General features: G+C 43.8%; 1 protein-coding gene across 14 annotated transcripts in view; it reads right to left on the reverse strand.

Moving 5' to 3' along the window:
• The window catches only part of DTNA (dystrobrevin alpha), a 235,224-nt gene that overhangs the window by 164,570 nt on the left and 47,741 nt on the right, over nucleotides 1-22,913 (reverse strand). For 5 of the 14 annotated variants that reach the window (XM_033001161.2, XM_033001156.2, XM_033001159.2 and 2 more), the window contains exon 1: nucleotides 22,163-22,321. The exons of 1 other annotated variant lie outside the window; for it this stretch is intronic. In XM_033001161.2, the coding sequence (XP_032857052.2) occupies nucleotides 22,163-22,179 (17 nt within the window). In that variant the 5' untranslated portion in view covers nucleotides 22,180-22,321. Of the gene's footprint in view, nucleotides 1-9,466; nucleotides 9,545-22,162; nucleotides 22,324-22,913 lie in introns of those variants that run through there. 8 more of the 14 variants (XM_033001155.2, XM_042797865.1, XM_033001153.2 and 5 more) reach the window with 4 other exon arrangements.

Raw genomic sequence — 22,913 nt, forward strand, 5'->3', positions numbered from 1 at the left:
CCAGTCATTATCCTGCCTTAATTAAAGTATTTTTGTCTGAGCAGCTGTTAATCCATTTGTTCAGGTAGGAAAGGCCAAAGCATATTTAAATAATGACTGAGTTTAGTATAGCTTTCTGAAACCCCTTAATACATCCCTATACCAAGGCCTGTGGTTTACTCACAAATTACAGGACATGAAATGGGCTGCTTCCCTGAAGAATTCGGGAAGGCAACCTATGTCTAGAATAAATTGCTGGAACGTGGGATTTCTTTTTGTTTCCAAGCATGTATTTCCCCACAGTGGGAAAATCTGCTTTGGATTAATGAAAGGCCATGAATTTAATAAACCACTTAGCTATGGATTTTTTTTTTTTAACTGTCCAGCTGATTAATTATTTTATAATTTGGGAAACTGTCTGTAGCAGTAGAGTCACTGAGATGTATTCATAACCCCTCTGTGTTCCTTATGCCTGGGCCAGAATCCCCCTCATCAGCAGTCAAGAAACATAAGGTCCAATGAAGTGAAATGCAGAAGCAAGCACAGAAAATCTTGTGAAAGAAATGGGAGAAAATCCCAAAGCCTTTTTTATTACAGATAACTGGGGGGAGGACTTTTTATCGCTTTTAAAACACCACGACTCCCATTCACCAGAATTTTGTTCATGTTTTCAACAGCTACAAGTTGGCTTTGTAAAAATACTATTTCTTGCAAACGTTGTCTATTATTTATTCTTAAAACATTACTACCAGAGAAGAAACTGGAGCAGTAGCAGTGAGTCTGACAGCAAGAAAGGACTATATAAATAAGATCTTTTGAGAGGAAAGTGATCTCACAGCATTATAAACTGCAAAGTTATTTTTTATGATAAAGAATTTATTTAGGCAGATGTAAGAGGATTGCGGCATCAATAGAGAAATTTATCTCAAAGTATTATGTAGCCCAGGAAAAAAATTAACTGTTTGCTCCCTCCATGCAACTTTCACATTGTTCTCAAACAAACCTATTCATGTGGATAAAATACAGTAAGCATGGAGCATTTAGGAAGTGGGAAATAACATTCATCCGCCCACAATGAATGAAACAGAAATTAAATCAAAAGGCTCATCCTGAAGAAAAGGGAGATTGCGAAAAGAGAACAGCAGCAAAAAAAAAAAAAAAGGCAGACCAGAGGAGAGATGTAATCCTAACATCAGACACACTGATGGCAAGAGGATTATTTTTTACTCAATACTGGCCAATGCCCCATAACCAAGGTTTCAAACTGTTCCTGTATTTATTTTCCTTCTGGTTGTTTTGTTTTGTGTTTTTTGTTTTTTTCCCCTCTGAGATCTGTTTAGTTACAGGTTGGAGGTACAGTAGAAACCCAGAGGTCTTGGAAAACACGTCTTCATAAATCAAATGGAAAGGAGCTTTGAATGTAAGCCATTTTCTTTCCCCTGAGACCATGCTGCCCAAGAAGAAAGGTCCCTCTTCTCCTCCCCGACTGTCCTGCCAGAGAGCTGCCAAAAGCAGGTCTCGCTCTCTGGGAGGTTGTGTGATCTGTGTATCTGCTACATGTACCTCACGTGGATAGTACGCGGAAACTTGAAACACTTTGAGATCCTCGATCAAGGTTGTTCCAAATGCTAAGCAGTATAGCTACTACAAGGCACTGGACATTCCGTCACCTTTATTCAACAAAATGAGGAGCAGTGCCATGTTATATGCAGCACTATTCCAGAGGAATTATGAAACAAGAAACACGTTTGTTTGCTTTAGCAGCCTCAGCATTTAAGAGACAGGAGATGCCAAAGTTCAGGCTGCCCGTGAAACTGCAGCATTGCCTTCACTGTGTGTAAGACTTACGGATACAGTCTTTGCCTCCTTGGTACACACTCCCTTTCACAACCACTTCCTCGCTCAGCACGCCACTCAGTTGCAAACCAGGCACCAGAGCTCTATGTCTCTTGAAGCCATGTGAAGACAAACACAGCAGAAAGCTTGCCGGGTGCTCAAGGACTAAGGAACGACTCGGGTGCCATGAGCAGCCACGGAGGCTCTCCAGCACCTGCAGAGGGGCTGGATCCATCAAAGATTTTTCACCGGCAACTGGCTCTCAGCATGGGTAAGCTGCTCTGGATTTATTTTCCCCTGAGGGCTACTGTATAGGCCAAAAGTGGGCAGATTTGCACAGGGACAAACAACAGAATTACTCCTCACACAAAGGTCACGCACTCTGCTGAAGTTTACATCCTTGCTCCAGAGTACAAGAATAGTAAAGTGCACCAAAGAAAATATATGAGGTTTTCCTTTAAGGTGAAGAAAAAACTTATTTTTATGCTAGCCTTGTTCTCAGTCTTACTGAATCACTTGAGCTGAAATATTCCACAAATACTCAGGCTGAGGAAAACAGCTGGCCTGAAAATTTTCAGTTCAAATGTTAAAAGTAAAAATACCCTGAAAACCAGGGTACTATAATGGGAACTGCTGGGCAACTTTCCCAATTGGCCACGCTACCAATCTATTACATAGTCAGGACTTCATGTGTTTTGTTTATTGCAGATTACATTATCAACTACTCTCCAGTGAGCTGAAAATAAGCAGAAAAATAAAGAGAGGAGGAAAACATAAAGGAGGCAGAGCTGCCAGATGAACTCGGATGAGCCCAGAAAAACTGTTCCGTGGCCAGTCTGGGCAGTGAGAGACACTGAAAGACAGTTTCTTGTGTCTGCCATGGCCCTCCAAAGCTGTATCAGACACATGCACACACACATCACTCTGATACAGAATTTCACAACATGAATAGTCTGTACCTCTCCCAAGGTCATGTGCCTGAAACCCACAGCCAGTCAGATTGCCACTTAAATGCAAGTGGAGCCATGCAGGCTGTCGAGATAAAATTATCACAGTCATATTTCAGCAGATGAAAAAGAAACCTGAGACGTGTGCTCGGATTAGATGCAAGGAAGAGGATACCTGGACAAGCAACAGGCAATTCTATTTGTGTGCCAAAAGGAAAGATGGAGCAGGTTTCAACCAACCTTTAGAGAAAGAGGAGCAGAACAATTCCTTCTTCCAAGGCAGTAAAAACGAGCATTTCCAGAGCCATGTGATGACAGCGTGGTCAGGACCTTACCTCAGATCTATATCTGTGGGCCTATGAGGAGCTCTCAGCACTGAAGTCTCCTTTCCTAACTCACCAGACGAATTTAAAGTGTTTCTGCAATGACACACGTGAGGCACAACAGATCACACCTAGAAGCCAGTCTCTAAACACATGGTTTGTAGTTCTCAGAACAGCTGCAATGAAGTGAAAACTGGTGGAGGTTTAACAGCTCAACTTTTTATTTTCTGCTAACTCCAAAATTAAAACCAACAAACAAGTAGCTTGCAGCACGTTCTTAGCCGCTTCAATGTGGTTGTGTATGAGCTATAAGGAAAAGGCAAAATTTTAGAATTTTTAATTGTTCGTAGTGTAATAAAGAGTGGGTATTACAGAAGTTTTAGTACCTTCAGGCAGGGAAAGACTAGATTTAGAATTGCAATAATGTATTTAATTTCCTGGGGCCATAAACTATAAAGTTCTCCCGTCAAGTCAAGAGAACTCCTGGCACACCAGGAACTCTTTACTTCACCATGAGTTACAGTCAGATAGAGCTGTCATTGGGAAGATTATAATACCAATGTCCACTCAATAATCATACTTGTACAGGATGTTGCTTCTAAATTTGTAAGTTGGTTTTTGCACCTCTTACCTTTAGTAATATGTGATCCTATCTCTGGACTGTCTGCTATACTAATATGAAGTGACACTTCTTTACCAAGTGTTCAAATTTTGGTTGACCTTCCATTTTGCCCTGGACACGTGAATGAATCAGACTGTCAATTTTGCAGTAACTAGTTGAATTTTACTTTTAATAAGATTTCCAGTGAAGATTATTTTCCAGGCAGTTCTACCCATCAATTTTCTATAGGGTCAGAAGAACTGTTGTTCTGGATCATGAATTGCATATGACAGCATAAAACAAGGATAAATTACAAGTACAACGTTTGACAAATAGGAGACAAAAGATTAAGAGTTCACCTTTAATAAATAGTTGAATTGCAAGTACTAAGGTTTGGCACTGAAAGCAAAACAGGAGAAACTTGGTAAAGAGAGCTATGCTTTAAGAGTGTGATTGCCATGTACACTTTCCGTGGATTTCACTCAGAGCTACAGCTGCTCAGCATCTCAGAAAATCAGACACAACGGCTGTGGCCTCTGCAACAACAAGTAGTAATGCATTTAAAGCTATGGAAAGTATATGTGTGCAACGCACTGTCCTCCACCGCCAATATTTCAAGAGCATGAAACAGGGTTACTTTACGAATGAAAAATCAATTAATATATGAATTGAACGGATGTCCTCTCCTAAACAGCCATTAGGGCAGAGGGGTGTCAGAAAGGTGTGAGTTTCTTTTCCTAACCCTCGGACAGTCTGATCTCTTTTAGGGTTTGACCCCATGAGGAAAGCTAAAGCACAGAGCGGTCCTGGGATACCTTCACTTTGGTCTCCATCAAAGACCATCTCACCTCCCTGCCCCACATGCATCCAGCCTACTCAAGATTGCTGCTGGCCAGGTGAAAACAGAGGGAATGCCATTCCTCTCATTGCTCCTTGGTCAGAGAGGTTGTGAAGGGCACATACGTGCAGCACCTCGGTCTGCAGAGAGGCTGTGGAAAAGGGAGAAACAGAAGAATCACTACAGATCAATCTGGAACCACCTGGGGTTTTCACCACAGTGGGGCTTGGGATGGCATCAGAGCCAAAAAAAGATCTGGTTTAAAATGTAAATCTCTCATGGTGTCATCATGACGGTGTGATTGTTTTATCAAAGTTTCACTGGACAAACTCAGATTTAAATATACCCATTATTTTAAATACTGCTACAGGAATCATAACTGCTGTATTTTCCAGTACAAAGAGTAGAAGGGTTTTAGGTGGGAACGAACTACTCATTACGCTGACTTTTCTTCCTAGAAGAACTGCAATCCCTTTTGCCCAAACTTCATCACTTAAAAAAAAAAAAAGAAGATAATATACAAGTGTTCAATCTGTCCTCTCCTGCTGCTTTTAGCACTTCCTGCAATATCTGGAAAATCCTGCTCGTTATTTAAAACCTAAGTTATCGGGTGTTTCTATTATTTCCCCAAACCATCTCTCCTTTCTGATTTGTTGCCTACATCAACAAGGGAATTTCAAGGGACCCACACTGTACCTCCATTCTACTAATGCGGTGCAAAGTTGCTTCAAAACAACTGCAATTCTGCAGCTGGTCCTTTCCCTTGCTCAGTTTTCACCCCAAAGCAAGGGAGCTGAGGGAGAGATGCCCAGGGAAGCAGAAGGATGCTCTGCATCACTGCCCAGTGGTGATAGACCTCATCATCATCATCATCATCATCATCATCATCATAATCCCACTCCAAAAGCAGAAGTCGGACCAGACTCTGTGCTGGAAATGTCTCCTGCCCCACCACCTCCATCCCGAATGTGCACCATCCAGGGAATGTCTCCATGGGCCATGAGGGACAGGCCGAACTTCTCTGCTACTCCCTGAGCAGCTCTTGTGCTCCCAGGTACAATGCAGCTCTAAGCCGGTTTCAGCTTCAGCAGTTGCTAAAATGCTGTGCATCACTGCTGGGCACAGCATGGTGCTAAGTGAGCTCTGCAGCTCATGCCTGGCACTGGCACACATTCCACCAGCCTGGGGAGGGCACAGAGGGGACCTCGTGTTGCCATCTATAGATGCACGTCCTATTCCTGAGTGGGGGCACTACACCCTCATGGACGCAATTCAAAACAAGACTGGTTGAAGCTTTCTTCATTCCTTTCTTTCCTTTAATTTATTTTTCTGCTATCAGTGACATTTACAAATATGTAAGTCTGAAGCCAACCCAGGGATAAAGCCTTGTGAAGAAACGATACCTCAGCTGGATTTATCAGAGTTTCGTTTATTTGAGAAAAATGCTTACAGTGACCACAGATCCTGACTGTGAAAGTGTCTAAGGAGGCAAACCCCTTGCCCGTGAGGAGTTCTGGTGAGAAGAAGAAGCACCAAGCACACTGTGGACTTCCCTTAAAGACAAAAGCTTTTAGAAATGGGGCCAAAATATATACTCCTACATGCGTACACATACATCCATGTAGATATGTGTATATACACATGCATACTTATATATTCACACTCTTGAGGTACCTTAACCTCGAGTCACTCAAACTAGTATATTTGAGGTTTTCCTTTTCAGGTCTGTGACAAGAGTGCGATGATGGAAACCTGAGAAAGTTTCAAAAGCCCACAAGCATCTTCAGTGAAAAGGCTTTTCACATCATCTTTGTACTCAATGTACAGTATTAAAAAAAAAAAAAAAAAAAATCATTTTAATAGCTGGCTCCTTATAAATGATTAATGTATTGTATTGCACGTAAGTGCTCTCCTGTTTCTAGGAACATCTAGTTGGGTAATATTCTCATTTGTGATTCATATGCATGTTCTTTTATAATTACAGTGAAATAACAGTTTCTGGGGAAGTGGCTTTTAAAAGTATGTCGGGTGCTACAGGAAGAGATCAAAGTATAATAAAACTTACATGGAAGCAAAAATCGTGCATGAATAACGGCACCAGCTTTAACAATGGACTGAATAAACACATGTAATTCTAAATAGGATGGACTGAATTTTTCATCCCAGCAATTAATCGCGGAAGGCTACATTCAAATGAACAGGCTGAGCAGACAAGCTTGCACGTATCGCCATAACCATTTGCTTCAAAAATATATACATATACGTGCCTGCGTTCCCATCAGCAGGGAAACTCTCACTACAAGATGTCACCACAGATCTTCACACACAGTATTTGTGATCCTATAAACAGAGTAAACACACATGTAAAAGCAGCCTCAGCAAATAGCAGTGACTAAACCAGGCAGTCTTTATTTCAGTGAGCAGAGAGGCAGCCAGAGCAGCTGGAATGTTCATATCCCAGCATTATCAAGAAGCAGAAAACCACTGCGAAATATGCCAGATATGGCACATCAGGATCCAGTCACCTGTTGTTTTGCTTTAGTGAGGGAAGACATCGAGGCAGTGGCTGGGAATGACATTTTGCTTGGCTGTTTGAAATTTCACTTGGCTGTAAAGCGTGTGGTAAGCGGAGCACTGAACAACCCTAACAGCTGATCACTCCCAAGTTCAAGCAAAATTCCTCATAGTGACTGCAGCACTTCTGCTACTGCCTGTGCAACCCTGGTGGGGACTCTGAATCTCACCTGCCAGTGCTAAAAACTACACAATAAATGGGTTTCCAGCTTAGCCATCTGCATTCAGAACCAAATTGTTCAGCTGTAGGGCTTTGGCATTTATCTTAGTAAAAGTAAATTGCAAGTGCAGTGATACACCGGTGAGCAGCAGTCTTTGTGGAATTCCTTGGTCATCCAGACTGATCACAGAACACACAGGTTACCTTATTGCTTCCCAAATATCAAGTAAATATAAAAACTGAAGAGGACAGCCTAAGTCTGACTTAAACAATTGAGGCAATGACCACAGAACAAAACATGTCAGAAGAAAAGGGGCTTTTTTCCAGAAAATTATAAAGCTAGAATACAAAATATAGCTTGGTTCAGAATAAGAAATGCAACAAGTAACATTTTACCTACACAAAGCTTATTTTTTGAGTAATTGTGTTGAAATGCAACGCTTTGAAGGCAATATCCAAATATCACAATGCTTCTTTAGTATAGAGGTATATGGATCTTGTTTTGCCCAAATAAAGTAGAGAATAGAGAAATCTTTGTGACTTACATTGCTCTGAGATTTCCGTATAGCCTCTCTGCAGAAATACTAACCTGCAATGTAATGTGAGAAAAGCAGCAACTAAGGAGATTCAGACTGAATGTCTTTCTTCATTCCCAGGTGAACAGAAAGCTCCATGACTTGTGTCCAAATATTTCGAAAGCATCAGTATAAGGGAATGACAGCTCCTACCTTCCCCAATTACACGAACTATCAGATTGAAGAAATAAAACTTTTTTTATTCCCTCCCTGCTATGGTATTTATTTTCATTCCCCTCAACAGCAATATAGTCTTCTATGGCATGTAATGGCACCTTAAAACCTGAAGCGTGAAGGTCATGAACTGAATTAACTCAAATGTAAAAAAATAATTTAAAAAAATCTGGTACCAATATTAACCCAGCAGTTTGAAAGGACATAATCATTACAAAGTCTGTGTAATTGTGTATATGAAGGCTTCAGGGGAATGGAAAATGTGAAAGATTTTCTCTGATTTTGATTGTAGTAAAATTTGAAATGCCTTGTAATCTTTGGATGTCCTGAAAGGCCCTCCCTGTGGGACCCGCTCCTGGGGGAGATACACTGGCAGGACTCTCCAGCGCGGTCTCAGCTGAGGATGCCAGGAGCCCTGCCAGGTCCCTACCTGTGTGCCGAGCTGCTACTTCATGTCATGCAGGGGCAGAAGCGGCTAGGACCATCCCCGCACCCTGCCCTTGGGCTGCACTGGGGGAAAATCCAGGAACACCAGCAAAAAGAGAAAGCATGGAGTATTCAACAGGCTGCATGGTCTGGACAGCAGCAGGACCAGGATGGCTGGCAGCACTGCAAAAAGCACCTGCCATGCTGCTTGCACCCAAGCTGGGAGATGCGGGGGCTGTTCTCACCACTGCTGTGGGATCACAGGTAAAGGGTGGTATGATTCTTTATTTCTGCCTGCCCTGTCCACTCTCACCCAGCCTGAGTGTGGTCAGCAGGATCACTCTCTCAACGTGTCTGCATGCTATGGAACTCCAGTGTTGCCTGGGCTTTCATGCTCTGCTGTTCTACGGTAAAAAAACAGTGAAGGTTTTCTGCTGAGACAACAGTCAGTACAAAGCGCTACCAGAAAAGTCGCAAGCAAAAGCCATCCCTAACAACAAAAGAGAATTCAGGGTGCACAAAACAAGTCCACACTGTTAACAGCATTGTGTGAATAACTTAACAGCCCTTTTCTACCTCTACCCTCTGTGCAATAGTACCAAAAGGTTTTAAGAAGCACTCCAAACGCCTGACTCTATCTAAGAGGCTAAAAATCTTAACAGAAATTGCATGTGGAATTCCTTTTCTTTCATAAGCTTCAGAAACACATTCTTTGAAATCCCCAGTGCTCCTCCGTCAAACAATGTGGAGGTGAATAAATGTAGCAAAGAGCAAAGGTATTCTGGGGCAGATTCTTCTTTGCTTTTCACTGTATTGTACAGCTGCTCACATCTGTACCATGAGTTCAAAGCTTGAATAGAAGCCCTGTCACTATCTGACAAAGACTTTGCACTCTGTATCAAAAAGCACCTATTCACATTTTCAACAGTGCTTTTTTCTCTCTAAGAAGAAAGTTTTCAAACATAAATCATATTTCTCAAAGCCACTGCCAGTACCCAAGTGCTCCCCACAAAGACAGTTAACTGCACCCTACCCGCAGAAATGATGCTCCTCCGTTCGCTTGCTCTGTTCCCTGCTTCTTCTGTCTGCCTCAGAGTGCTCAGATCAGATCCTGCCCCAGAGAAAAAGCAGAGTCAAAGGCTTGGGATACCCAGAGCTGAGTCCTGGAGTCAGGCTGCAGGAGGATCAAAGAGTACTGGGCTGAAGCAGCACGGAAGGAAGACATACTAAAGTGCACTATCACTCAACCATCACACACAGGTAATTGAGAGCACCTTAATTTGAAACTGCTGGTCACCATCTGGTGATTAAAATAACGAGACACCAAGCGAGTTAAAGCAAGCTTGCACATACCAGGATATTTTACTTAAATAATGAAACCCACTGTCAGCTCCATTCATGCTGTCGTGTCTTTCCCAGTTTAGCGCTTTAATACAATTTCTGTTAGCTTTGTCTCTCCTTCAATTACAAGCTGATTTCATTTTTCCAACAGATTGCATTGCACACGCACGTGCACATAACCTTCCAATTCAAGGCGTTTCTAACATGGAAGGGTGTTAACTGCAAAAGAGAGCAGCTGAGACCTACAGAGTTGTGCCACTCCTAAACATGGGCACAAAAGGCAGCCACTGGGATATGTTAAACAAGGCAGAAAGAAAGGGTTAAAAAAAGGCAGGACTCTGGCTCTCTCCCTGCTTCACAACTCTTACGTGCATATTTATGAATCCTGGGACAGTGTCAAAACTAGGCCTAGCTGACCTTTAAAAGAGTGAATAATTTCCTAACATGGCAAGATGTTTTAAACATCCAAAGTGCTCTGCGTCTAATTATTTTTGCTACACATAAAATATTTGAGGAAAATGTGTATGATATCTTTAATTTGTTAATTACCAGCTGGCTCCTACCACGCATTATTAAGCTACTATGGCAGTGACTAATGCTCCTGACAATACTGAATTACCAACAACACCTTGTGGAGGAATGTGACCTGAGCAGCCTAGAGACGACTAGCTGCAGGTGTTTCTTTTCAGATAAAGATGGTTTGTTAACCCAGGCATAAGACAACAAACATTAAGTACCACATGCACAAATCCCGAGGAGGAGGGCTGCACCCCAGCCCCACATGCTGCCTCCCCGTGGGCACCGCCATGTCCCATGGCTGGAGTAACCCAGACACCCGTGTCTCTGGTTGTTTGCTCATGGGTGTCCTGGGTTCAGTGAGTGGTGGAGTTTTTTGGTGGCAGGAGAGGGGGCTATCGGGGCGGTCCCCTGTGAGAAGCTTCTCGAAGCTCCCCCAGCTCCAAGTCAGCTCCACTTCTGTTTGGGAAATTGAGCCAATCGGCTGCGCCTCTGCGATAACGTATTTAAGAAGGGACGTGGTGACGGGCAGTCGGACTTGTGAGGAGGAGTTGCTGCAGCTGCGTGAACACCAAGGTCAGTGGAGGAACGCAGGAAGAAAGGAGGGGGGAGGTGTGCCGGGGCAGAGACCCCCCTGTATCCTGTGGTGAGACGGCAGGGAGGCCCCCCCCCCGCCACCCATGAAGATCTACGGTGGAGCAGACATTGATTTACAGCCTGTTGTTCCTGCTCGGATGATCAAGGTTCTGTGCCCGAAGAAGGCCGGGGTCTCGTGGGAAAAGGTAGCCCCACTGCTGTAATTCAGTGCTGGGAGGATTGCAGCATGCGGGGGAGTCCCACGCTGGAGCAGCTCGGGAAGGGCTGCAGCCGTGGGAGAGAATCCAGTTGGAGGAAGTTAGTGACCCATGACGGAGCAGTGTGGGGAACGCTGCGGCCCGTGGGAGGGACTCACATCGGAGAAAGTTTGTGGAGGACTGTCTGCTGTGAGAGGGGGACCATGATGGAGCAGGGGGGAACAAGTTTTGGACACTCCCCTCACCGAACATGAAGGCAGTGGCAGCACTGACTGCACCCCCCATTCCCTGCCCCTGCGCCACTGGGGGAGGAGGTAGAGATATCGGGAGCAGAGCTGAGCCCGGGAAGAAGGGAGGGGTGGGGGGAAGGTGTTCTCAAGATGTGGCAATGCTTCTCACTGTCTTACTCTGTTATGTGTTGTTAGTGTCTGTAATAAATGTATGTTCTTTTTTTAATTCCCCTACCGAGTCTGCCTTTTGCTCGTGATCATAAAAGGGGGATTTTCCCCCATCCCAGTCCTATCTTGAACCCCAAGCCTGGCTCTCTGTCCCTTCTCATTGCCGGAGGGGAAGGGAGAGAGAGCTGCTGCATTGTGGTTGGCTGCCAACCAGGCCTAAACCACGACAATGGGACAGATGTGGAGAAGCAAGAGCACCCAACACTCCTCTCCAGCGGTGTTTCAGATGTTGCGAGCTCTGCGGCCACAGCCCCCTGCTCGGTGCCTTCGGCAGGGGCACTGGATGTGCACAGGCTGGAAGTGAAGGCCCGAACATCCGTACAGTTCGCTTCCTTTTGCACCATTTACAAGTCTGAGAATTTTACTCCCTTCCAGCCCGTGGTCCTGAAGGCTGCGTGCCCACGCTCGCGCGGTTCCAGGCTCGGTGGCAGTTTGTGCACCCAAAACAGGCCAGGCCCAGCGCCAGCCCTTCGTGCCTTTCAGGAGCTCCCCAGACGCGAAGCGCGCGAGGCAGCTCCTGCGGAAGCGGAAGCAGGCTGCAGCCATTCCCGCCGGCGTGCCAGGGGCAGGGCTGCTCCGCCGCAAGGGACACCAGGCAGGGAGTCCGGGGTCTCGGGGATGGCAGGGGCTCTGCACGGAGGGAAGACGAACACGAAGGAAACGTGGCTGCCCAGAAAAGGTTTCTCTGCACAGCTTCAGCCCAGGCACAGCCCTTTTCCTCTCACCTCTGAATACAACTTGTTTTGGTTTGTTTTTTTCATTTTTTTTTTTCAAAGCACTTTCTGTCAAATTAACAACATTACAGCTTGGACAGGAACTTATACGTCTTAGTACTAAGTGTGTGAAATAACATTTCTCTCCTTTCCAAATCCTCCTGGACTGGTTAGGAAAGCCAGTCTTCTCTTGTGCAGCTGCATTATAAAATTGCTGAACAAAACTATTTTGCTGTAACGGGAAGGGACACATTTTCTTCCCTCCTGTAAGTAGGTCAATGAAAACATCATGTTGTGAGGATGAAACTGTTTTCCTCCATCCTCTTCCCCCTAATGACAGCTGCAAATCATGCTGATTTAATTACGTTTTTAGTGTTAGCTATAGTAGCACTGTAAGGTTATTAACAACTGATATACTGGTGGTCCTGAAGTCTGGGGTTTGTGCTTCCTTGCAGGTTTATTCCTACACAGGGCACATCACTGGACAGTTAAAAAGAGCCTGCAAAGAAATCTGGATGTGGAAGACAACAATATGTTATGAGGTACAAAATTTTAATTCTCAGTTTGGAGATTCACACTGAGCTTTTACATCAATGTGATCTGGTTTTGAGGATAAAACTCTGGCTATCATCTACTTGAAATCTAAAGCAGCTACACTGCGAACAGTGAACTTGCTCTGAATTAATATTGGCATAAACAGAGTATTTTCAGTGGAACTATTCCACTTCATAGCACCTGGAGACTTCTCTGCATGTGTTTCATCAGGTGGAATTAACCAGTAGATGGAGAAACATTTGGCTTGCAGTTACAGCTACCTAAATACTAAATGCAAATTAAAGAACATTGGCAGTAAAAAAATACAGTTTGGGGGAGAGCCTCCCCTCCGTAAAACAGAAGAAAAAAAAAAATACATTGCACTAAAGAGAATAGAGAATGCCTAAAGCCTTATCAAATTAAATTTTAAAAACCAAGATAGGCGGTGCTTTTTTACTGCCTGCCTCTCTATGTTAGAGCAGATGGTGTAAATTAGTTTTGTTGACATCTGAGAAAAGGAAAAAGTAATTAATTCACCTCACATAATGCTTGTTGTAAACTCTTACTCACCCACACGGGCACTCCAAAGGCCCTCTTCTGCAACCAAATATTTGCCATAGCAAAGGTTACACGCTCTTACAACCCACGCCTTACATCCTCCTCCTGAAAACAACAGGGCTGCCTAGGACAGTAAAGCTAGGCACATACAAGTGGACACCACTCTGTCCTCAGCATGAAATTTTTACCCTATGAAACCCCATGACTTCAAAAGGGATTCAGATTTCATCCTAAGAATCCAATTACATGTTTCAAATTTAGGATGGATTGTCAAGTGCCAGCTGACAGTGATGTCCCCAAGTATTTCAGGACAACGACATTTGAGCCGAAATGCAAAGCCAGCTGTTTATGCCTTAACCACTTACCTAAGGAATCTTTCAAAATGAAGAAATTATATGATGATTAAGTGCCTCTGCACCTCAGCAAAATGCATCCCACTCTGCAGAGAGATCTTTCCAACCAAAATTTAGAAAGTATGTCTTTCATTAATAAAATAATTCCATGTGCAGTATTATCACCAGTATCACCAAATCATAAGGATGGTAGAAAAGATATGTAAACCACCTCCCACTGTGAGATGAAGTCAGATACACTTCACTCGTTTATTAAAGCCATTCCTAACACCTCCAGTGACGGGAGACTCCACAACCTCCACCGGCAGCCTAATTCAGGGATAACAGTTTCCTAGGGCTTACCTCTTCTTTCTTGCTTCATTTTAAACCCATTTCGCTTTGTCTATGGGCACAGAAAAAGAGATTACTTGCTGCCTCTTTGCAACAGCCTGCTCTGGGCTACCTGTGCTTGAAAAACTGCCTGTCTCCTACCCACTCCCCAGCAGGCTGCTCTTCCTTAGGCATTGGAAACATAAATGTTTCAGGATCTTCCCCTGGGGTACGTCCCCTGGATCTCTGGTAATTTTTACTGCCCTCCCCTCCACTTCCAAAGTGGCCAGTCTCTTCTTAAAGAGCAGTGCTCCAAACTGAACACAGGACTCCAGCTGAGCACTCACCAACACGGAAATCACTCCCTGCAGGCTGTACTCCCATATGCATTCCAATATCATGATTTTCCTTTTTTCCTTTCTGTTGTGCGACAGCTTGACATTGCCAATTCACATTCAGCTGGAGATTCACAACAACCCTTATCCTTTCTTGAAGAGCTGCTGCCTCACCAGTTGCTCCCCAGTCTGTAGTGGTGTCAGGAGCTACCACAGCTCAGTGAACCCCCTGGAGCTGCACACCACCACGGCCAGCCTCGGCACGCCTGGTGAGCCAAGAGCGCCCTTGCGATGCTGCCTCACGAAAGGCACCGAGCTGTGTGTAGTTTTTAATTAGCACACAGTGAATAATATTGCAAATCCAGCTAGGACCAGGCCAATATTTGCATAACCTTCCCCTCTTTTTATTTTCCTGCTCTATCCACCTGGGGCAGGATGGAAAAACAATTAGGAATATTTCTTCCAAGGCTGAGATATCCAATTTTATTTCCTTGCTCTATATTGAGTCTGCCAGTATATGCAGTCATGCCTAATACAAGTCCAAGTGGTCATCTACAATGGTGTACAACAGAAAAAGGATAGGACTAGTGACCTGTGAAATAGGTATGGCCAGACCTGGCTAGGCTGAGGTTGCTTTCTGACAAAACCTGGTTTCTTCTGGACATAACACAATGGAGGACTTATTTAGTACTTTACAAGCACAGTTACAAAAGCTGAGGCTTTGTGCACAAGGAATTTATTTCCACTTTCAGGAAAAGTGAGTGGTCTGAAAAATTATCAGTCTACCTACTTCCTTATGCCTTTTTCATAGAGAATATACAGTTTCAATGTGGGTGAATATTAAACAGTGTAACAGCAAAGATTAGGCCCATTGCTCCGAGTCACCAGCGAGCTACGTGTAATTGTGCCTGACTCGGAGCAGACACCTATTCACCTTTCAGTGAAAATGCACTGTCCTGAGAAGAGTTCACCCAAGCCTGAAAACTATTTTTTTTTTAATAAAGGCTTTATACTCTAGCACTTTTAATACTATTTAGGAATACATCGCTAGATTTAATGTAGATGAAGAACTTCAATTTGCTTGGATTCTTTTCAACCATCCACTACCTAATTTATTTATTTAGCTGTATGATGTCTGAAATTGTATTTACTATCTCCTAGACTCATATAATTGCTTCTTGCCATCATCATTTTAGCAAGTTTCCTCTGCTTACACCCACTTCCTACTATAAAACTTTTTTCAGTTGCTCTGCTAAATTTCATACTTGATCTGAAATTTTACATACCAGATATTAGAGTCAAGCAGAATGTACTATTTATATATTTTCAGCAATTTTCAAAGCTAAAGTTATTGAAAACCTGTGCTAAAAGAAATTTTTATCATTCTTTTGGTGAGAAGCATTAATTTCTCCATCCTTTCAAACAAAAAACTTGAAATCTGGCAGGCAAGTACACAGCAGGCGGGTACAACTGTTACCTTTCTGCTGCTATCAGCAAACAGCCATTGAACTTACTAACAAAAGGCATACCTCACCCCCCTCCAATGGCTCCTGATGGTTCACAGGGAGCTTTAGAGCTTACGAGTGCAAGCGACTGCTCTGCCCGCTGAAGGTCTGAACCTTGCTCATCGCTTCTGGTTTGAACTGACACGGGTCTAGGGGAGATGTGCTCGGGGGGGGGCTTCCTGCAAGCCACGCACAACTTCTTGTGTTTGAAAATGTGTCTCCTCCAGAAATTTCCTCCCTAACTGAGACTCTGTAGGTGAGCAAAGGGCTTTTGCTGAATTATCACTTCGGGACGCGCTGCCAGCCTGCCCTGGTTGCTCTGACTACGTGTTCGATGGGTCAGCCAGAAACTCACCCAACTCTATGGCTGGAATTAGAGGGAAGATGACTTGGAGGTTGGGATGAAGAGCATTACCAACGGCCTGGCAGATGGCAGAGAGTGGTGGGAAGCCACAATGCAGAATAGGCTGTAGGGGAAGCAATGTGATAGACGGCATTATCAGTAGTGGGGTTTTTTTAAAAGAAAAACATGATCTGTTTACAGAATAGCCTGGCAGAGTACATGGCTTGACTCTCAGCTCTGTTAAGCTCTTCTTGCATTCCTGTACCAGCATAATACAATTTGTGCCTGCATTTAACTGATGTGATTTACTTTCCTTAATAAGACATGCAAATTGATCAACCTTTTAAGGACAAAAGTAAAACCATGAAACACTTTGCATTCTGTTTGATCTCTTTGGACATCTGTTCGATCTGCTTGGAAACACATGTTTTTTGTGCGCATTCAAAGAAAAGTGAAATATTTGTAATTGTAATAGCAATTAAAAATACCCATCAAATACCAAGATAAATGCTTTCAAACTTGGATCTATGATATGCCTTTTTTCTTGGGTTGTACTCTGCAAAAGACTGGCCAGCTCTCCTATATTAAATTTAACTTCTCAAGCAGGTGAGGAAGCTTTGTTACAGAAACTAGTTAAGACTCCATGTTAAAAGAGAGGTAAGATTTCAGAATTACCAACTCGAGTTAGACAATGTTTAAATCAATGTGTTGCCTTTGTAATTTAACGTATTTTTTTAGATGTAAAGTTAGTCATTCTGAAGTAAATTTATAGGAAGAAAGAATGATCTAAAACCAGGGAATGGATTTTATTTCCATATCACACAAATGAGACGGTAGGTCTCTCAATCCAATATGAGTTGTATATACGAAGAAAAGGAGGGACAGAAACATGATAGCCAAACTATCATTGCTTTATAAATCTGGAAAGAATCAAAAGCATTTCCTGATCTTGTTCCAAGGACATTGTAACATTAAGAATGAACACGGACTGAAAAGGTAGTAATTACTAGAAATCATATACTCTTGTTAAATGATATATATGAAAAATGTAGCAGAAAAGCCCAGGACTACTAACTAATTCTATCTGCAGCTGTTATTTGGTAATGAATACTCGAAGACAACTTCAGTCCAAGCATGTTCTTCTGTGCTTTGCCTGTGCTTACTTTCATTGTGCTTAAAAGTATTAGTCACAAGTTGTCAATAAACTACTTTTAAAGCCTACTTGCTCACACACTTTTCTGCCTCGGCTTAATTTTTCTCCCCCCCCCCCCCCCCCCCCCCTTTTTTTTTTTTCCTTTTGTTTTTTCTTTTAAGGTTCCACTGAGTACAAATGCTCTTACAAATTTACAAGGAGGTATTTCATACCAGAGTAGCCTTATCTTTACAAAAGATATAAAAGCAAATAAGAACGCAGCACTTAGATACCACTTTTCATCCCTTGATCTCAGAGCACTTCACAGAACTGGGCAAGTATTACCGTCACCGCTCTCAGAAAAGGATACGCCAAGCCCCTTACGTGACTTGTCAAAGACCACAGGCCACGGGAGCCAACTTGTTCCCTCCATGGCCCTAGGGAAGGTTATGTTCAGCAAACAGCTACCACCATGCCAACAAACAAATTAATAAATAACGATTCATTATTTCCATCACTTCCCTATCTCTTCTTTATTACTCAGAGTATAATCCCCAGTTCGGGTTTTATAGCCAAATGCAGCAAGAGGCCACGCAATTCGTTCAGACACGGAAAAGATACAGTAAAACTTGGCTTCCTGTAATACCCCCCTGCCAGGGAGGATGGTTTTCTCAAGACTATTAGGTATTAGGCATTCTCTCAACTACCATAGCTGCAATTAGATGCATTTTTAAGCATCCCATTAGTGGGAAGTATTGCTGTGTTTCCAGGTAAAGTCACCTCATACAGTAATAATTAGCTCAGGAAGTACTTTATTCCCCGATACCCCAGGAGCCAGAATTGACAGTAAGTGCAGGAGGTCCGACACCGCTCAGACTGGCAACTTCCCTGGGTTTCCACTCACGGACTCAGAGGTGCTAACATGGCTGCACAGGACATCGTAATTGCATTAGTTTTGTTTGGAGGTGTTTTGGGGTTTCTTTTCTTACAGAATTACAAAATCATGGAATTGAGGCTTTCTGCATTAGGCATGCTGCACTGTATAAAGCACCGACTGTCGTACTCTGCCAAAATAAATCAGCTGCCGTCGCTAGGAGCGGATTCATTAGGACCCAAAGGAAACTGTATCAGTAAGCTGCTTCTAGGTACTTCTGAGCTCAGAAAAATGCCAGCACATTGTCAAGGAACCTTGGGGAAACAGTCCGTAAAACTCTTTACCAACCAGTTCCTGATGACACCCTTATTTTCTTATTTATGGCAGAATGATCACTGTGAAAAGCTTGAAGGTGAGGAAAGAAAAAAGACAGAAAGAATAAAGGGAAAAGAAAGAAAAAAAATAAAAAAGTAAAGGAAAAAAGAAAATAACTTAAAAATTGAAAAAGGAGAAAGAAAAAATAAGAGAAAGAAAAAGAAAGAAAATGGGAACCATATACAATAACTGTAAAATATAGCAAGGAAGGATTTTAGCACCCATAAGCATATCCCTACCACTACTTTTAACAGGGGTTACAAAGAAAGAAGCCTAGGATTTATTAGAGGAAAAAAAAGTTGCAAACCCATTCTGACCTCAGAGAGCATGATTTTTCTGAACTCTCTTGACAATATCACTTAGAACTTAATGGTAACGGAGAGGGAGGGACCGCGCCGTGCCTGCTCCAGAAGCAGACACGTTACGCGCCGTGCCGAAGCAGGGCTTGTCCCTAAGCGACACCGAACAGTCAGCTCCTCAGAGCAGGAAAGCGAGGCCCATGCTAATGATGAACACTGTATTGGCATCAGAACAGCACCTCAACCGTTTGCACGGGGCCCAAAACCAGTAGGCACCAACGCTTCAGCTGTAAGCCTGTGCTCCCCTCATCAATGTTCTGTCCCCGGCTTGATCGCCCTGAAGACCAGGGCCTCCAGTCTCTCCTCTCTCTGCACTCGCAAGAGGCAGGGGCTGGGGGCAGGCACCCTCTCACCCCTCCATCCCCTCTGTCCCGGCAGCACTTCTCCATCTTCCCCATGTGTGGGGTTAGGGGGGGTCCTGGGAAAGGGGAGGGAGGGAAGGGAAGGCTACAGTGAGTCAAGAAGTCAAAGAGAACAAGGAGAAGAGGGTGTCACCCCCTCCAGCAACGTCTTGTTACAAAAGCCTTGAAGAAAAAGACGTCTCCTCCTCTCTCCTTCATCCCTCCCTGCCTCCCAACAAATCCTGTTCAACTGAGGAGCACAGGGTTAGCAGAGGAGAAGGGGACAGGGAGAGGAGAGAGGCCCCAGCCCCTATGTCCTGCCCTGATAAAGCCATTACACCCTTACCCAAAAGCCTCAGCAGCATTGTTTGTGCTGCTGTGTGGTACCATATTCACCCTAACTGTGCAAAATTCACCCTAGCAGCTGGCCAAGGATTTTTCCATTCCAGCAAATATGCCAACGTTATAATACTATATAAACTATAGCAAATACAGCAACATTTTCTATGGGAAAATATCCGTTTATTGGAGATTTTTCATTTACTGCCAGGACAATTGGAAGATATTACTTCAGGTGGATTAGATACAGCAGAATATATTTTTTAAAGTCAACCCAATAGCACACTGTAGTTCTTTACCCTGGCAGCTCCCTGTTCCTGGGTCAGATGCTCATTCCCTTCCAGGAATGGGGCTTTTCAGGCAGCTTCGCATCCCAGAATACAAAGCAGGTTTCCTTGTAACGAAGCTCTCCAGTGCCTCTTGGACATTTAATTATGGGAGAAGGGTCTCTGATAATGAAATGGGAACATCACGCTCCTGAACTATAACTTCTGAAAAGCAATACACTGTGGTAGGGAAATGCAATTTAATTTTGAACTGACTCAGGAATTTCCCATGGAACATTAATTCTATTTTCTGTTCACCTCTGAATGTCAGTCTATTTTTCTCTTGCAGTTTAGGAAGCTTATTAAAGGTGCAGCAAACCTCTACTTCCAAATCTGTGGATTCCTCCTCCCTCCTGCCTTCTGCCATAGCCCTGGGAAGGGTACATCTGAAAACAGAAGCCTATTGTGCCAAGCCTTATCAGAAGCGATGGAACTGCTACCGAGATACCTAACACAGAAAAATAATAAAGGTACTTCCATCCCCCTTCAGGGTTGCAGGGGCTCTGAGAGCTCACCCGACTTGCCTGAAGCTGCACAGGATCCTGTGCAAGAGCCGGAAACTAACCACAGCTTTATTAAGCCTTGCTGGAAGTTTTTACTCATCTTGACACATTTTGTCTCAGAGTTTTTCAATATCAAAACAAATATTACAGCAATGCCTCAATAAGTAACTGTTGGCCTGGAAATTTAGCATGGGACTGAAGTGTTTAGCTAGTGTGAGCTAGTTAAAAGAACGCCCAGCTAGTACAAACTGTAAGAGAACTGGCTTGAATGTAATTTCTCAGCCCTGCAGTTGTTCTTTTTTTCCAGATTTAGCTTAAAGGTTCTTCTCTGTCTCCTACACTTAACCATGCAGAAAACATTTCACAGCAGATTTGCTAACCCAAATAAACCCAGGTGTTTTGCAAAATTCGGGTAAGCTGATCAACAGGAAAGAACCTGATCAAAGGGAAGAAAGATAACAAAACACACTAAGTGCATCATCTTTCCTTCAAATAGAGGGAACATTTCTATTTTAGTTCACCCAGTTCCACATATTTTGCAAGGCACAGGCTGCCATTATGTGAGTCTCTTCGGCATTGATATCTATAACCAAAAATGTTAGGCGTTTCAGTTATCCACAGACAGTACCTACTTCCTACGGTTATTATGGGCAGTACTAACACATCAGGAATTCTGAGTATGTTTGGGTGAACTGACACCAAATCCAAAGTTAGGAGCTCCTTACTATGAGTGTAAAACACGTGTGCCCAGAATAAATGGTAAAAACGATGCTGGCATTTAATAAATTCTCATTCAAATCACAGCTTCAGATGAAGCTCTCAGAATACAAGGTCTTGCTATATAACAAATAATAGACCTAACTTCCCACCGAGTTTCTGATATTTCAGAATCCTTTTGGCCATAGGAACACTACAACTTCACCAGAAATATTTGACAAATAGCCTGAAAAAAACACTGATCAATGAAGTGATGTATCTGCTAGATACTGAAATGAATTCTGTTAAGTTGTAGAAAGAACGATAGCCTGAATTTTCTTTTGACTCACAAACTCACTATTTAAGTGAAGACTATTAGGGGAATGTGTGCATTTTTTAATTACTGCTAGAAGGACTTTGTTGAGAGAAAACAAGAGGGCCAGAATGTTAAAACAAACAAACAAAAAACGAAAACACACCAACCAACCAAACAAAAAAGCCAAACACCAAGTAAAAGCATTATTTGGGAACAAACAGGTTAAATTTAATTAACCCTGTGTTGTGATCAAATTCACACAGGAGGAGGAGGAAATAGCAGGTAAGTGAAACCATGGCCAAACAAGCAAGCCAAACGCTGATTACATCCTCTCTAACGCGGAAAACAACTCGCTTTTCAACTTTGTAATAATAAGTAGCATTTCAAACAGCATATTCCACTAACACAGAGCAAAGGTATATAACAAAATTCAGCTGATAGCAAAACAGCACTCAAAACTGTAATAAGATTATTAAAGCCCAAGACTCCCTAGGTATGCCAAGACAAGTAACCTTGTGAGTTAACACTGCGCTGAGGAATAAAGTTCAAATAATCCGTATGAGGAAAAGGGGGGGAATAAGTCGCAGAGGGAAAGCATTACTTAAATATCTACCTCATCCTACAGGAACTGCCGAGTGCTCTGAAAGCAGAAGCAAAGCCCAGAGGAACCAGCCTAGCAAATGTATGCAAAGGCAGGCTTCCTACTTACCCTACGGTATGCACCATGATCTCTTTTGCCACCTTAGTAATTCCAAAGAATCCAGAATGATGTTACTTTTAAGGGAATATTAGAGTCGTTAGAGGAGACAGAGGCAAGCTGACAAGCAGATCTTTGCGAGAAGCCAGGCGGAGAGGGACGAATTTAAACCCTGGCTCAAGATGCTGCGTATTCTGCATCTATCTTTAACTTGTAAATGATTCGGTTTCACATTCCTCTGAAGTCCTGCTGGCAGATGCCTTTGCGGAGTTTTACCAATCGCAGGCACCCGGGCCCCCTCCCCTCCTCCCTCCCTCTCTCCCTCCCTCCCTCCCTCCCTCTCCCCCAAGCCTGCCACTCCACCCCCGTCCCCCCCATCCCCACCTCTCCTCCCATCCCTGCGCACACAGCCGCTTTTGGCAGGCAGGATTCCACCGCCCGCGCCGCCTCGCCAGCCGCCGGGCACCACCGGCCGCCCACCAGCCCCCCGGGAGCCCACCGCTCCCCGCCAGCCGCTCGACACGGTGCCTTCGAAAAACCGCCGTGGCACGGCCTGCCACGGTTCGGCGCGGGAGGCACCTTGCAGCGACTGCTTCTTCTGCCCGGTTAGGCCAAGGCTCCGGGTTCGCATCGCGGAGTCGCCGACTGAATCGCCGTCAGAGACGGGGACGCGAGAAAGCCCTTTCAGTAAGGGACGCCAAATGCAAGCAGCCGGAGGGGTGCGAGGGCTGGGCGACGGAAGCAATTCACCCGCTGCTGTATG

This window comes from Tyto alba, unplaced genomic scaffold, assembly GCF_018691265.1.
Source record: "Tyto alba isolate M040663 unplaced genomic scaffold, T.alba_DEE_v4.0 Super-Scaffold_27, whole genome shotgun sequence".
In the NCBI taxonomy this organism is placed as follows: Eukaryota; Metazoa; Chordata; class Aves; order Strigiformes; family Tytonidae; genus Tyto; species Tyto alba.